Source organism: Hippichthys cyanospilos, chromosome 22 (assembly GCF_059441005.1).
Source record: "Hippichthys cyanospilos isolate Australia breed blue-spotted pipefish chromosome 22, RoL_Hcya_1.0, whole genome shotgun sequence".
Lineage (NCBI taxonomy): Eukaryota > Metazoa > Chordata > Actinopteri > Syngnathiformes > Syngnathidae > Hippichthys > Hippichthys cyanospilos.
Window position 1 is genome coordinate 227,790 of NC_142390.1, and position 15,361 is coordinate 243,150.

Sequence of the window (15,361 nt, forward strand, 5' to 3'; positions counted from 1 at the left end):
AGTATATGGCCCCGCTTTTGTCTGCTGAGCGACTCGCGTTTGGCGATTTCAAAATTGAGCCCGCGCAGAAAAGAAAAGCAAAGAAAAGGAGCGCGAGAGTACTGTCGAACACGCGCTAAAGATTTAAGGGCAAACGGATGAGGAAGGCTGAAAAGCAGGGCGGGCGCTATATTCACTGACCTTTTCCGTTTGGCCCAGACTTTTCGGCCGCGCCGACGAGTTTGTTTGCCGCGCTAAGCGATCGGCCCCCATCGAAGGCGACGGGAAACGCCGGTGGGAAAGGCTCCTTCGTCCAGCGTTCTAACGCAATGAAAGCGGCTGAGCCGAGTCCCGTCTTTTTGCGCCGCGGCGTTCCCGTGCTGGCGGCTCGCCCGTCTTTTTGCGCCGCGGCGTTCCCGTGCTGGCGGCTCGCCCGTCTTTTTGCGCCGCGGCGTTCCCGTGCTGGCGGCTCGCCCGTCTTTTTGCGCCGCGGCGTTCCCGTGTTGGCGGCCCGCCCGTCTTTTTGCGCCGCGCTCGGAAGGATTTGTCAGGAAAACTGACCCTCTTAGGTAGAAATGACTTTGCGTAATAAGGCCGACAGCGCCCGCCCGCCCGCCGCGCACATCATTTGGCTTGATTATTTATACATCAAAGGGAATCTGTGGGGAATGCGGGGAAATTTTCCAGCGGCGAGGGGAGAAAAAGGAAGTGGAAGGGGGAAAAACAAACAACCCTGACGGAGAGGGAGGAGGGGTACGCTAAATTTGAATAAAAGTGATTTTTTTTTTTTAGTGACTGGCAAACTTTGCATATAGATTGCCATGGCATTTACCGCTGTCAAATTGAATTTGCCTTTAATTCTTCATGGCGCCGGATGAGGAGGGCCCCGGAGTGCTGACAGACCCTTTTTTTTTTCTTTTTTCTTTCCTCGAGCTCAGGTAGCGGCCGGGATCAATAATGTGTCCTTATGAGAAATTACGGGTAATGCTACGGAGTATGCGCGGGGGCCTCGGCGGGATAAGCGGCTAATGAAATGCCGTTTGCGCCATTAGATAAGGCGCGGGCGGCGGCTCGGCCGGCCGGCCGCGGGGGTTCCGGCGAGATGAGTTTACCGGCGGGCCGGAAGAGACGGATCCGGCCCCTGATCCCATCCAACGCTTGGCTCCGAAAGGTCTTTTGGTCGGCTTTCTCACCAGAGGGCCACGACGGCTTCTAAAAAATGAGCAAAGGCCGGACGGGGGGGGGGGGGGGGGGGGGGGGTGAATGCGCTTTGATAATCCACCTCATTCTAGGAAAAAAAAAAATATATATAAACACCTGATTCGGCTGAAAAAGACGACCGCGCGGTGACCTAAATGGCGGAAGCAACTCCTGGCACCGCGGAGAGATGAAGAGTGTTTAAAAAAAAAAAAAAGCCGGGAAACGCCGAACGCGCTCCCGAGAATTCAGGTTTCGATTGCGGCCGAAAACGCCGGCAGACGGCAATGTTTCCCGCACGCCTGCATGAGCGAAACCTTTGCTTTTGAATGATTTGCCAGTGGGAAACGGCCTTGACTTTCTGACCTCACGTGGAGCCATTTGGAAAAATGGGATCGGCGAAGGGATTGGGCTTCATTCGTTTCACGGGTTGGCACTCAAGTAAGCTCGCCGTACGTCCCGGGCGAATCTTTCAATTATCGTTTACTTCATTTATTTGAGTTTATTACTATTATTTGGAAGTATGGAGCCTTGAAGCCTTGTTAAAAAAAGAAGCGCTCAATAGACGCGTTTGCCGAATGATGGGGATTTCCACTTTGAGCCAAATATTAGCGACGGCGAGTTTGGACACGCGTCCCTCCCAAATATCTCGCCGCGTCCGACATCGGCGTCGGCGCGAATGCGCACGAAAAGGAAGGGAAGGCGGCATCCAGAACATCAAGCGCTCCCCGAGACGGCCCGGCGAATATCGATGGCGCGCGGCACCGGCGGTAAACACTCGGCGCATAAACGCTTGGCTCGCCGGCTCAACGACTCGTCCCGCCGAATGTTTCGCGACGGCGGCCGCATCATTTGGACCTCGATCTCGGCCCCGAGTGTTTTAAGCGAGCCTCGGAATCGGTAAAAAGGGAAAGACCCCAAGCTCGCGAAGAATGGCGCTTGGGTCGCGAGGGCGGGCGGGGCCACTCGTCAAATCAATTCAAGTCCGTCCTTTTTGGCTGCAGCTACGAAAAGGTTTGCGTCGAGACTCCTTTTAAATGGGGATACGTGACCGTCGTCTTTGTCGGCTTTACTTGAGCCGCTTGACGGGAACGGCTCTCGACTGCGGCGGCGGGCGCAGCCGTCCGTCAGCCCCGGACAAAAGGTGAAAACAAGAAGCGGCGACTCACGCCGAGCGGGCCTCCTTCTCCACTTTCTCCGCGGCGCACTCTGGCAGGGGATAGGCGCGCCGGGCCGCAAACCTGCCGGCGGGCGCGTCGGAAAACAGGCAAAACATCTTGGGTTTGGCCCGGGTTCCTTTGGGGGGGGGCGGCGTTCCGGCGGCCTTCGCGGATCTCCCTGCGTGAGACACGTCCTCTTTAAGACACGCGGATGGAAAGCGACCTTTAACCGCGGTCGATAATACAAAAGGAAAACATAGCGACCGGAACCTGGGATTGATTATCAAAAAAAAACAAGTTTGGGGGATTGAACGGAAAGAAAAAAAAAGAATTTGCGATGCCCCGAAAAGTCCAAATGCGACTTGTATTTTCAATGAAAGCGGCGAAGCGTCGTCTTTTTCAGCTCGTCCGCAGCAAAGAAACGGTCAAAGTGACGAGAAAAAACCCCAAGATGACACAGAGCGGAAAGGGAGCTAAAGCGGATGGCGCGGATGGCGCGGATGGCGCGGATGGCGCGGACGCCTCGATGGGCCACGGCCGAGAAGCGACGGGCTGACATTTGGATAGATAAAGATGAACGTCCCGACGTGCGCCGGGGCGTTTTTTTTTTTTTCCGTAATTACCCCGGTTAGCCGCCCGCGACTCGGCGGCCGGAGCCGCGCCTCCGGGGCTCGCGCCGGACCAGCCGGTCCAGATTGAAGCGCGAGGGTCAAATTGCTTTCCAAATGCCACGGGTGGCACGTGGCAGTCTGCAGATAGGAGATTCTCAGCGACTTGGTCATTTTGGAAACCCTTACAATACAGGAGGGAAAACGGACAAGGAGCAGCCGCCGTTCATCCGTCCCGGCTACTGGAATCAAGCGCAAGTGCACATCCGCCCCGGCGGGTGCCAGTGCTCCTTTCTGTCGGAATGCACACCTCGGTGGGGGGGGGCACATTTAAAACGCAGCAAACACGCCCTCCAGGCTTTTATCTTCAGCGGGCTCGTCGTGGAACGCGGCCCCCCCCGCCCCCCGTCGCCACGGTTGGACCCGAACCGTCAGACGCAACCCGGAACCTCGAAAAGACATTTCCGGAGAAACCTTTAGAATTCGATTCTTCTTAGTTTTTAGCGGTTTGCGCCGGTCGGAGCGCCATATTCGGAAAAGGCCAATATGCCGACATGCATCCCTCCCAAATACGCGGCTGCGTCCGTCAGCCGCAACTCCGAGGGGGGGGGAGGTTTCGGATAGAAAATTCAGCTCCGCTTGCTTTCGTTAACGGGCTTTTATTTTCAACCCGGGAAAATAAAAAAGATTTTTGCATATACAACCATCAAGGGGGGCAACGAGGCGGCGTCGTCACGTGAACGGCGGCGTATCGCGAGACTGTCCGCAGAGGAAACATAATTAAGAAGCTAAACCGGGTGACTTTCGACGGCTCATTTTCAATCTTTACTTTTGAACGACGCGGGGGTCCGTCCTCGGTTTGTAATTCCACGCGAGCGGCCGGGAAAAGTCGGCGGCTGCCAAAAAGGCGCCGCAGCGGAAGGCGCCGTCGGCGGCTCCGACGCGTCGCGTGTTTGCCCGAGCGCGGGGAAGCCGCCCGGCGCACCGAAACCGAGGCGCTTCGAAAGACGTCGGGTCCGCTGGCGCGCGCGGGGAAGGACGCGGGAAGAAAACTTTTGTTTTGGCCTTCTTTCAAGCCGCCGGCCGCACCTCGGCGGCAAACGTTGACGAGAAGCGGGAAGGCGCGCCGGCGGACTTCCGGCCCGGCGTGGCTTTGAGGCGCTTCAAAGAGCGGGGGGGCGCCGAGCGCTCGTCTCCGCGCGGAGCTTTCGGCTGCTCCCCGTCAAAGGGCGGCCGCCCGGGCTCCGCTACAAAGTCTTTTGGGCAAGGCCGCGCCGGGGGAGGGAGGGAAGGTGGGGCGGGAGGGAAAGAAAAGCGCGGGCTACAAAGGGTCCTGTTCCTCTGAACTGGAGAGATGTGACGGAATGAGGACAGGTCACATTCTACCTTAACCGGGCGCGCGCACACACACACATATCTATATATATATATATATATATATATATATATATATATATATATATATCTATATCTATATATCTATATCTATATATCTATATATCTCTATATATATCTATATATATATATGGGGGGTATACAGTGTTTTTCATTCCTTGTGAGCTTCCGAGATGTAGCAGCAAGAAGTGAAATCTGTGAAGCAGAGGTCGATTTTTTTATTCGTAATTTTTTTTTAGGTTTTGCCTGTTTTCTGTTTCTTATACATTTTCTTTGTTGGGTTTTATCATACTGCCTTTTGATTTTTTTTCATTTATTGTCATTTTACCTTTATTTTTTCGATTTTATACTGCGTCACGTCCGTTTTGCATGATTCGGTCATGAAATATTTCTTTAGTGCATTTCTACAAATTTGATATCCTCTTCATATTTTGAGTCAAAATCCGGCTGAAAGCAAAGTGCGACTTCTGGCGCCGGAACGACCGCAGTCCTATTCGCTCCCGACGAGCCCTTTATCGAAACGGCCGCAATGTTATTATTCCGCACGTAGGGTACGGTTTTCCCGACGGACGCCGGAGATAAAATGACAAAGTGCGAAATATCTTTGTTTGAAATTGAAGGGACCAGGAGGCAGACATAAATGCGAGGGAAACGGGCAGTCTGTCTGCCGTATCGACGTCCCATTGATTCGGGCTTTGTGTCTCGCGGCGCCCCCCCCCACCCATCCCCGACCGAGCTACTTAATATGTTTGAGGGGCCCGATGCGTCTCATCTGTAAAAGGCAGAGGTTCGCTTTCTCGCCCCCCCCACACACACGCGCACAAGACGGCCGCTCTGAAGCGGGCCCGGTGGGACGGCGGCTTTTATCGGCCGCCGGAGTTGCGAGGGGCCCGAGAACTTGAACGAAAGCGGCTTTTGAAAGTTCCCGCACGGGCGTGAGGGCAGCCGCCCGCTTGCAAAAAAGAACCGGCAATATCCGAGAAAACACGCGCACGTGCCTTGGCCATATCTGGAAAAGGCACGCGCGCGCGCACACGCTGACTCCGGCCGGCTTTTTATCAGCGAGTCCGCAAGATGAGACCGGGCCCTAATTGGTCCCGAGGGAGATCGGCGGGGCGGGCGGAGCGACGAGGAGGCCGGAGTCCCCGGGGAGCGGCGGCGGCGGGAAGAAAAGGGCCACCGTTCCGCAAGCGGACGAGGAAAACAAAGGCGGGGCAAAAAGCCGCGTCATCGGCCGGAAAAAGACTCCTTTGGCCGCCCCTGGGGCAAAGTGAATAAACGGTCACGGGCGGCCGGTCACACGCCAACGTAGGCGCGGCGAGCTCGCCCGACAACTAAATGACTCGGCTTCGACGCGACGGCGCCGTCCGGGCCGACCTCCGGCTCCCCGCCGCCTTCCTCTCCCCTCCGCGCGGAATAAAATAGCGCACCCAGGACGTTTTGTCGGGAGCTCCCGTTGGCTCGCCTCGGATCGAGGGGTTAGGGTGAAACAGCCGCGCTAAGGAGAATTTCATGAGCTCGTGTGCGGATTTTCCCTTTGAATAAAGGTCTTTTCGCAGGTGACAAATCAAGAAATTGAAGCGAGCGCGCCTGGCCTGGCCTCTGGAGACCGGAGATGCTTGCGTGCGTACCTTGACGCTAAGCAATCAGTAAATTGATGAAAACAATCATGACATATATTTTGTTAAGACGGCTGGAGCGAATCCGCCATCGGGCAGATACGAGGCCGCCACCCAAAAGATCGCACGGCAGGGCCGGGTTTTTCCCCTTCGACCCGTGAGCGCGTTCCGCACGACGGACGCGCGGGACGGAAGGACGCCCGACCCGATCCCCATCCCGAGCGCAACATTTCAACTTTTGTCGGGAGGAATAAAGAGCGCGGATGAAGGCGGGCCGAAATAACGGCGGCCTGATCGGCTCGCTTTACGCGGCGACGATTACAAGGTGGGGCGAAGGAAGCGTCCGCGTAGACTTTTCCCCTTTGCTATCGCTTCATATATATTTCTTCACCCGTTGTTATTTTTGTCGGCCGCCTCGGAAAAACAACAACTACTGGTGACTACTGGTGGTACTGGCGCATTCTTGACGCGGGCATCAATAATACAGACGCGCGCGCCCCAGGAAGCTTACGGATCTTTTCGGACGGAACAACCCGGAACGAGCGACGGAAGGAGTTGCCCGGCGAAGCCACCGCGCCCGAGTCCTCCTCCGCTTTGCCGGCAAAGGAGACCTCCTTTCGCAAACGTAAACAAATGAAAGCAAGCGGCGGAGTTTAAAAAGGGACGGCTAATGAGAAGAGGAAGATGCGGCGGCGGAGCGCTTTCAGATACGCACCTTCATCTTAGAGCGGCGCGCCGTTTTAATTTGTAAGCAAAGGCAGCACGGCGGCAACGAGATTTTAATTGATACGCATAAATAATTCCCTGTGTATCTTGCCACTTCGGTCGACTTTGCTGTTTATTTGACGAGCGAAATGAGTCGTTATCGGGATTGCCTTTATTTATGAATATCTCGCCCGCTTAATAGCCTCTGATCCTCTCCCAATTAATGATGTCAAAATCCACATCAAACCGCGCCTGGCGCCCACGCACGCCCGCCCGCCTTCCCTTCCTCCGCCGCAATAACGGGGAAAGGGAGGGAACGCCGACGCCGTCTTTCTTCGCCGAATGAAGATAATCATTTCGGAACGACCGTCTCGTCTCGCGCTGGAAACTGTTCTCGAATCGCCGCCAGACTGACGGGCTTTTTTGGACGCTTTCTTGAAACGGATCTCCGAAGCCCAATTACAGCCGTAGCTTTTTCCCGACTCGCCGAAACGCAACGCTGATTCCCATTAGCTTGTCAACAAGATTCGCCTTTCGCCGACCGAACGGACCGCTTCGCGAACGTAGCGTCAGCCGTATTAGCGTACGGAGGAAAAAGGAAAGCCGTCGGAGCAAAAGAAACGAAGCGGAGCGTTTTTCAAACGCGTCGTTCGGCGTAGCTCGCATTCTATTCCTCCTTCGCCGACCGGTTCCGCCCACCCCCGTCGGCGACCCGCCGTTTGGAGTCCCGTACGAGCCCGCCCCGAAATGACACGCGGACCTTGGCATCGCCCGCTTGAGGGCGGGATGGAGAGCGAGTGCGGTATTCATCGCTTGACAATAAAATATATTGACCTTGACGCGCGGGGGGGGGGGGGGGGGGGGGCGGAAAAATACCATTACCTACAGCGACGGGAGTACAATGGCGACGGGCACTTACGCCAAAGCTGCCGGAACTCTGTTGGCGTTATCCGGACTCGTATTGGAAGTCGTTTCTTGCGGTAAACCTTTATACCTGAGAAAAGAGAAAATCGGCTTCCTTTATCACGGCCAACAAGGAACGATGGTCAAAAACGCACCCGTTCGCTTGCGTCCGTCCACAGAAATAAACCGGCCATTCACAGACGTAATTCCTTCCCGGCGAAAACGGATGCCCGACGTACGTAGCCGTCAATGGCAGTCAATGAGTTCATCAACATGAAGTTATTACGGATCGGATATGATATGCGAAATAAGCGTCTTTGCCTTTTTCCCCGCCGATGAAAAGACAACCTTGGGATGCTCCCATTGATTTTTTTTTCCTTTCAGCGCCTGACTCTCCGGTCCCGTCTTTGTGTAGGCCGCCTCATTTGCGGAGACGTTGAGGTGCCGGTGAGGCCGGACAAAAAAAAAAAAAAAAAAAAAACACCTGCTTCACGCATTGCGTCCTCTAATTCAGCGTGCGTGTGTTCTAATGACCGTTAATCAAAACGTCCCAAATTGGAGAACGCGAGTCATCGACACGATGAAGAAATATCGATGGAGTTATTTGCTAAGCGGCGGCCGGCCCACGTAAATGAATTTTTGAAAACCGCGTGGTTAAAGCAACGTTATGCCGTCCACACAGACTGAACGGTGACACGCTAGCATTGTTAGATTCCTGCGCCGACATAACAGTAATGTGCCTGATTGCGTTTACTATGTGAGAATGCCCCCTGGTGTCTCGTAAAATAGCAGTTCACACTCCAACATTTCAATGGCGGCTTCTTCCATTTGTTTACCGGGAGGTTGATATATGTGGCTCTCCATATATATATATATATATATATATATATATATATATATATATATATATATATGTAGTGTATATTAGAACTAAAGGCCTAGCTCTCGCGCGTTACAAACTTTGTGGAAAAGATGATTGGAATGTTTTCTTCGGTTGTGTTACGTGCTTAAGTGCGCGGCAAAAGTCAAGGTTAAATAAAGTTCTGAAGTGGCAGCACTTGTTCATTTTCGCGTGACGCAAATGCATCAGGAACACTCGACATTCTATTGGAAATGAAAACTTTCCTCCTCTCCGGAATTGGGAAGGTCGGAAGAGTCGAAGAACGCTTGAAGAATTGGATTTTTCAAGTCACTGAACTAATCAGCGGGCACTTCTTCTGAAAAGTACTTTACATCTGTGCCGCATTCTTTTCTGTCTGTATGGGAATGAGAAAAAAAAAAAAAAAAAATCACTTTTATTTCCAAGGTGAATTGAATGAGAGCTGAAAGTTTCGATCTTAACGAATAATCTGTTTTGCTAAGAGTGAACAAGAAGGTTTAGTCCACAAAATGTTGAACTTTTAGTCAATCTCATTTTGAATGTCAGTTTGGAGAACTTTTGTATGCAATAGAATCCGATTTGATTTTTTTCCACTAAAAAGGTCAGATTATTTCCAATTTTTCCCCTCTCCTACTTTATTTTTTTTTAGAGGAGCATTTAGCGCAAAACGTCTGGGGACGGGAGGAAGCTACGGGAGCTCGCGAGGGTGAAAGGAAAAAATAGGGTTTGATCATTTCCAAAAGTGCCGGAAGCAAAAAATGTATCTTTAATAAAAAACAAAAAAATAGCAAGGGTGGTCACATTGAATCCGTTTTTTTTTGGACGTACCGCTGGGTATAAGCAGGACTTTCCGTGGGTCACTGAATGCTGTATCATTTTTGAGCAGAGAAAATGCTTGGCAAGTCGCTCCCAAGGTAAAGCGAAGATTTTCAAAGGGAAACCACGGGAGTGTGTTTTCCTGAATTTCCAACCAATGAACGGGTAATTCCCGGATTTAAAAAATGACTTTTGGAAAAGCAAACAACAAAAAAAACCAAAGGACAACTGAAGTCGCAAGGACGCCAACGGAAGCAACCACGCGGGTGTCGGCGGGCGCGCCAAAAAGCGCGAGGGCGGAAGCGCAATCCCTTTGGACGACATCCCGTCAACGCGGCTTTTTCCGAGGAGGGCGCGTGTACTCGCTTACCCGTTGGAAATGAAACGAATGCCTAACAAGCTGTAATTAAGCCTACGTCAATTAGGGGCCACTTAAGAAGAAGAAATAATTCCGCTTCCTTCTCTCCTTGTATCATCTTGTAGCAACAAATGCATTACAGACATGATTAGCAATGCGCGCCCTGGTTTTTTGTTTTTTTCCAAGGAGTCGAGATGAAATTCTAATTACGGCGTAACAAAGGGAGCGCCCTAATGAGCGTTATTAGGGGCCGTTTCAAATGACGTAAATGACCCGCTCATTTGATCAAAACGTGTAGCCTTTTGTGCGCAGAAATAAATAGCGACGTACCTGCAGACCGCTTCTTTCAGAAAGGTTTGAAAAGAAACTAATCAAAAGTTCGTCCTTGTCTGGAGGAGCCTGCGCGCGGGGCTGCAGGGGATGGCAGAATAAATGCCCCGCTGCACAAAAGCGGCTAATTTGAAAGCCCGCCTTGTCAAACGAAAGATGAATTCAAGCACGGCGGCCGAGTACAACACCCGACTGGGCGCTTCGCGATGCTTAGTGAGAACGACAATGACCCAAAGACCTTTGCTTTTGTACGCCTTTCGCAAAGAACGTACTCGTCGTCCTCTGAAGCCGACCCGGCGCCGGGTCGATGCCTCCTTACGCTAAATTGCGCTCGCTTTACAGCGCGCCCATCTCAAGGCCTGCCGCCATCTCTACGGGAGCAAAAACTCGAGCCGAGACCCCGTCGGAACGCCCGATAGAACGGGCGATCATTTGCCATCTACGTGCGTCCCCGTCTTTGCCGGTGCCGCGCGCATACAGTATAGATCTATCTATCTTGGATTTTCTGCATTGAAAGAGTCTGACGCATCAAACGTTAAAACCAAAACAATAAAGTCAACGCGGAAATAAAATACCTCAAATTACTACCCAGTCGCCGCTAACATTTAAAATGAGCAAAAGAGTGCGCAGCAAACATACACAGCCAAAGAAAGCCTCAGATGTTACGGCGCGGCGAGCGGCCGGCCAAACATACGGAGGGCTCGCCGGAACAAGACGACCAGCGCGGAATACCTCGTTACCGAGCGGCGTCGGAAAGCGCGTTTCGGATGATTTCTTCTCTTGTTGCGCTAATTAACAAGCCGGATCGGGACCGCGTGAAATTACGGCTGGCGCAAACCGGTACTTAACCAACAAGGTTTTGACAGTTTCCGGATGGACGGGAGTACATACGCGGGCGCATCAAATAAGAATAATCGTTGCTATCTGTCAACGCCGCCGCGGGTTGCGCAACGGATGCGGCGCTAAAAAGAAAGCGGGGGCAAAAAAATCTGCGCCTCGCCAAGGAAGCGGCGGAATGCCATCATAACATTTGTACTGCTTACCGGTTTGAAAAAAAAAGATTTGGTGATGAAGGCTGAGAGCGTTATGTTAGGGATTTGCTCTTTGTTCACAGCGTATTGGGAAAACAATACCTTTGAGAAAGCGCTGATGCCCTTTACGTCATGTCAAAGAAATATTGTCACTGCGGGTGTAAGCATGTGCAAGTGGAGGGGGAATAGTGGGGGCGAACAGCGGGGGCCCTCCTGATTTCGTATAATAGTTCCAGCTAATGCTCGCGATGCAAGAATCATTTGGATTGATGCCGGCGTAGGGGTCGAGCCTCTTGGCTTTTGGCGATCGCCTGCAAGCGGGCGGATGGCGTAGCGAGCCGAATATAGTTTGCGCGTCAAACGCCTCTGACGCATCCCTTTTCAAGCGCCTCCTCCGGCGGTCGGAGCGCGTCGGAGGCGGCGCCCGAGAAAACGGCGCCGTCGCCGTCTCCGACGAGTCGCGCGCCAAATACGGCCGGGCGGCAAAAGGCGCGGGGCGTCGGGGCGGGCGGATGGCGTTTGATCGCCCGGGTGCATTTAGCGGGACCCGGGCGGCAAAAGGCGCGGGGCGTCGGGGCGGGCGGATGGCGTTTGATCGCCCGGGTGCATTTAGCGGGACCCGGGCGGCAAAAGGCGCGGGGCGTCGGGGCGGGCGGATGGCGTTTGATCGCCCGGGTGCATTTAGCGGGACCCGGACGGGAGGGCCGCCTTCGGGGCGGCGAAGGCGGGGAGCGGAACCGGGCCGTCGGCCCCCGTCGGCCCCCGTCGGTCGGGGGCGTCGCCGCCGCCGAAGGAGCTTGTTATCCAAACTTAGAGGAAGTACTCGCACACGTTCCCGCTCTCTAATGATGTTCCCAGAGACCGGCGTTGGAAGGAGCGCATTTCAGTTGAAGTTGATTTAAATAGATTTTAATGAAGTTGCGCGCCAAGGTAGCCTCCGCCGCTAATCAGGAGACGCAGGAGAAGCCCGCCGAGTTCTAACGAGGGCAAAGGGCGGGAAATGTAGCGTTTCCCATTTTTTTTCCTTTACCCTCCCTTCTCACTGCCACGGGCTATTATGATAAATACCAAACTAAAGATTACCTTTTTTTTTTTTTTTAAAAGCAATTAAATTGTCTGGCCGTCAGCAGCGAGGCGGGATTAGTATTCGGCGCGCGCGGCGTTAATCTGCATTAATTCCGAGCAGTTGCCACATCTGGCTCGGGTGTGACCCCGACTGGCAATTCGCCTTCGTTTGCGGGCGGCGTGAATATCAATTGTTAGGGCGCCATTAACGCCGCTAATAAATAAACATCAAGTCGATCGGTAAACAATAGCGGGGAATTTTCTTGATCGTAGATCAGCTACCTCTCGCGCGCTACCTGTTATGATCGTGGCGACCCCTCCCCCCAAGCCAGCCTCCCTCCCTCCCCCCCTTTTTTTTTAAATCCACTGTGGCTATTCTTCATACCTGATCCGCTGACAGGCCTTTCAAGTCTTGTTCCCGTTTTGGCACGTTGGAAGCTGAGGATAATTGGACGGCTGCCTTCGCCGCCTCTTCTCAATAAACAGTCTGCGGCCAGAATGAATGGCGCGCCGTATCAATATATTCACACGCCTCCTTTTCTAATGTAGCTTTTAAAAAAGGCCTGGAATTTATTAACCGGACCCACTGCGGGCGAGTAAACAAAGGCGGGGACATCGGATGAATATACATACGCTTCGCACTTGGGTCCGATTCAAAGATGCCCTGCGATGATACTCGGCGGCGGCGGCGGCGGCGGCGGCGAGGCCGAACAAAATCACGTTTATCCCAAAGCCTTTGGCCGCGCCCGCACTTGGGCTACGTCCGACTCGGGTCGACCGCGGATTGATTCCGGTCCGGAACCGGATAAGAAAAACAAACAAAAAAGACTTTGCGTCGGAGTGGTTCGACTCGGGAACTAGCGACTCCAGGAGACAAATCGCGCACCGGCACCTGTTTCCGGCTCCTCTGCCCAAAATTGCGTCACGAATGCCAACGTGTAAATCGTGACCAAATAAGGAGCCGATATACCGCAATTTAGATTGTGGTGCGATCCGATTCATTCGTTCTTAGTCGGAAAAGAAAAATGCACTCTTTCTGTCGGCGCTTTAAAAATAATCAGATAGATGGGATTAAGACATGTTTACAAGAGTTATTAAGGAGGTCAATTGTGTTCCGTTTACACCATCGGTATAAGTTATCACTGGCCGAATGTTTTCCGCGGGGCGCCTTTCGAAATAAATGCAACCTTTGAGCGAATGTCGCTTTTTGCGTCGATGAAAACCGACGACAGCGGTAATCGAGCGGAATGAGCGACGCCGACGAAGACTCGCGCGAGCCGATCCCAGAGGCAACCTCGACTCTTTTTCGTTCGTCGTAGGTGACGGCCGTTTCTACAAAAAAGGTCACGGCAAGCTCAAGCCGTCTACCGGATTCGATTTGGATTCCCTCTGTCCGAGAGGCCCGATAGAACGTCAGACATCTTTTGCAGTCCGGCTTCTTGCCACTTTGCAGAGTACGCCGCGTACCGCAGAAAAAGACAAAAGACCAGAGCTCTCAAATATGAATCCAACCAACTTTACTGGACACTAATGACCAAAAAGAGAGAAGAAGGGAAAATCTAATCCATCAATTTAGCGCTGATAAACGCACTGTCTCTCAACGGAATGTTTTTAAATGGAGTACTTACTACATGCCGTTGCTTTTAAAGCGCTAATTCAATAAGCGGGGCCCATAATGAAGATGTATGGCAAGCGCAGAACCATTTATCCCATACGTCACAGTGTGTAATTCATACTTCAGTCTTCATTGTAGCGCCGGCCGGCCTATTTTTTATTTTTTTTCCCCCTTCTTCGACCCGGAGATGGCCGCCAAACAGATAAGCGCTCGGATTCATTTGTGGGAAATGATTGCGTGGAATAGATTGTTGATGAATGGCTTCTTCAAGCTGCGTGCATTATTTGGCTGCGGACGGCAGGGGGCGCTGTCCAGGCAGTCAACTAGTTGCATTCATCAGTTATTAAAACGCACAACTTGAAGTAAAAAAAAAAAAAAAAAAAAGTCAATCCAATGCAAAACGCCCAAATTGTCCCGATGGTCTACAACTATCGGAATCCATTTTAGGGGTGCGTCCACCACTCATCGGTTACCAAATGAAACGAGAATTATCGTCGGTATTTGATCGTCCGCGATATCGGCCTCTTGACCGGACACGTTATCTGATTTTAGCAGTCGTCTATGAAAGCAGACATTTATTATGTGCATTTTTCACTTAGGGAAGCGATCAACGTTTTGCCGATTTTCGAACACGACGGCGCAAACCAGCCGGCGAATTGCAAGGTATTCAGTCCCAATTTGAAAAAAGCCCGATTTTTTTTTTTTTTTTAACAAAGAGCGGAAACCAAATGTTTCATCTGGAATCCCAAATACTGTACAGCGGGGGTGACCAAGGCGGCGCCCGCTCGGGGGCGCCTCACGCCAAAATAGCTTACAGGAGGCGACTTTCTCTGAATTCTACAAACAATTATACAGGTATTCCATTTCCATTCCATATTACAGGAGATTTACTACAGCTGTAGTAAAAATCCCAAACGGGATGGGTGTCTTCACATACTGTCAACCGCTAGTAGCTGCGGGTTTCAAAAAGGTCGGTGACCCCCGCCGTACGCCAGCGTACCCGAGGGGGGGGGGGAAGAACACCCCTAACCTTACAGAGTATCACTGACTCCTACCGACGGCGAAGATAAGGCGGACGCTTCAATAAAGCCGGAGTTTATCACGAGTGCATTCCTACACGGGGGACCCGGTTCTTTCCGCGGCGCTTTACTCAGTCTTCAAGCCTTGATATTTGTAAATTATGCAAGGGGAGGCTTACTGGTTCACTGAGTGAATGTCTTGAATTGAACTGAAGATGCTTTCTCGAATGTCCCGCCTCAGGGTTCCTTTGGCCTTCAAAATCTCCACAAAGTAGCGGAAGAAACAAGGGAGACCGAAACTCTTCATCGGTCGTTTTCATTTAAATCCGCGTGAATCCGGAAAGACGAGGATCGGCTCATTCATCATTCAACCCCGTCCGTCCACGGCTAACATCTCCCGCTACGGATGGAGGTCGCGGCAAGGAACGAGCATAGCGAGGCGCGGGCCCGGGAAAGCGGCAGCTGTGTTGGTCTCAAGTCATTTGCGAAGGGAACGGGATTAGCGAATTGAACGAGCGCACGGCTTCAAATGACTCCTAATTGGAGCGTGCGGGCGGGCGGAGGGAGAGTAATTGAGTAGGAATTAGGAAAGGCTGGCGGGGGGTCCAATCTTGCCGCTGTCGCCGCGGGAAGTCAAGGCGACGACGCTCGCTACCTTTGCGCTAAGCTTTTGGTACGGCA

At 52.5% G+C, this 15,361-nt stretch overlaps 1 protein-coding gene across 15 annotated transcripts in view; it reads right to left on the bottom strand.

The window, feature by feature from the left end:
• arhgef39 (Rho guanine nucleotide exchange factor 39) overlaps positions 1 to 15,361 on the bottom strand; it is an 85,742-nt gene that overhangs the window by 519 nt on the left and 69,862 nt on the right. For 4 of the 15 annotated variants that reach the window (XR_015864163.1, XR_015864164.1, XR_015864165.1 and 1 more), the window contains 3 exons: positions 7,583 to 7,657; positions 2,346 to 2,514; positions 181 to 1,191 (listed from right to left, as the gene is read on the bottom strand). The exons of 1 other annotated variant lie outside the window; for it this stretch is intronic. Coding sequence is in view for 9 of the 14 variants with exons in the window: in XM_088406215.1 (XP_088262341.1) it covers positions 7,652 to 7,657 (6 nt within the window). In the remaining 5 variants the exon portion in view is untranslated. Of the gene's footprint in view, positions 1 to 180; positions 1,192 to 2,345; positions 2,515 to 7,582; positions 7,658 to 8,565; positions 8,823 to 12,427; positions 12,534 to 15,361 lie in introns of those variants that run through there. 10 more of the 15 variants (XM_088406210.1, XM_088406209.1, XR_015864162.1 and 7 more) reach the window with 9 other exon arrangements.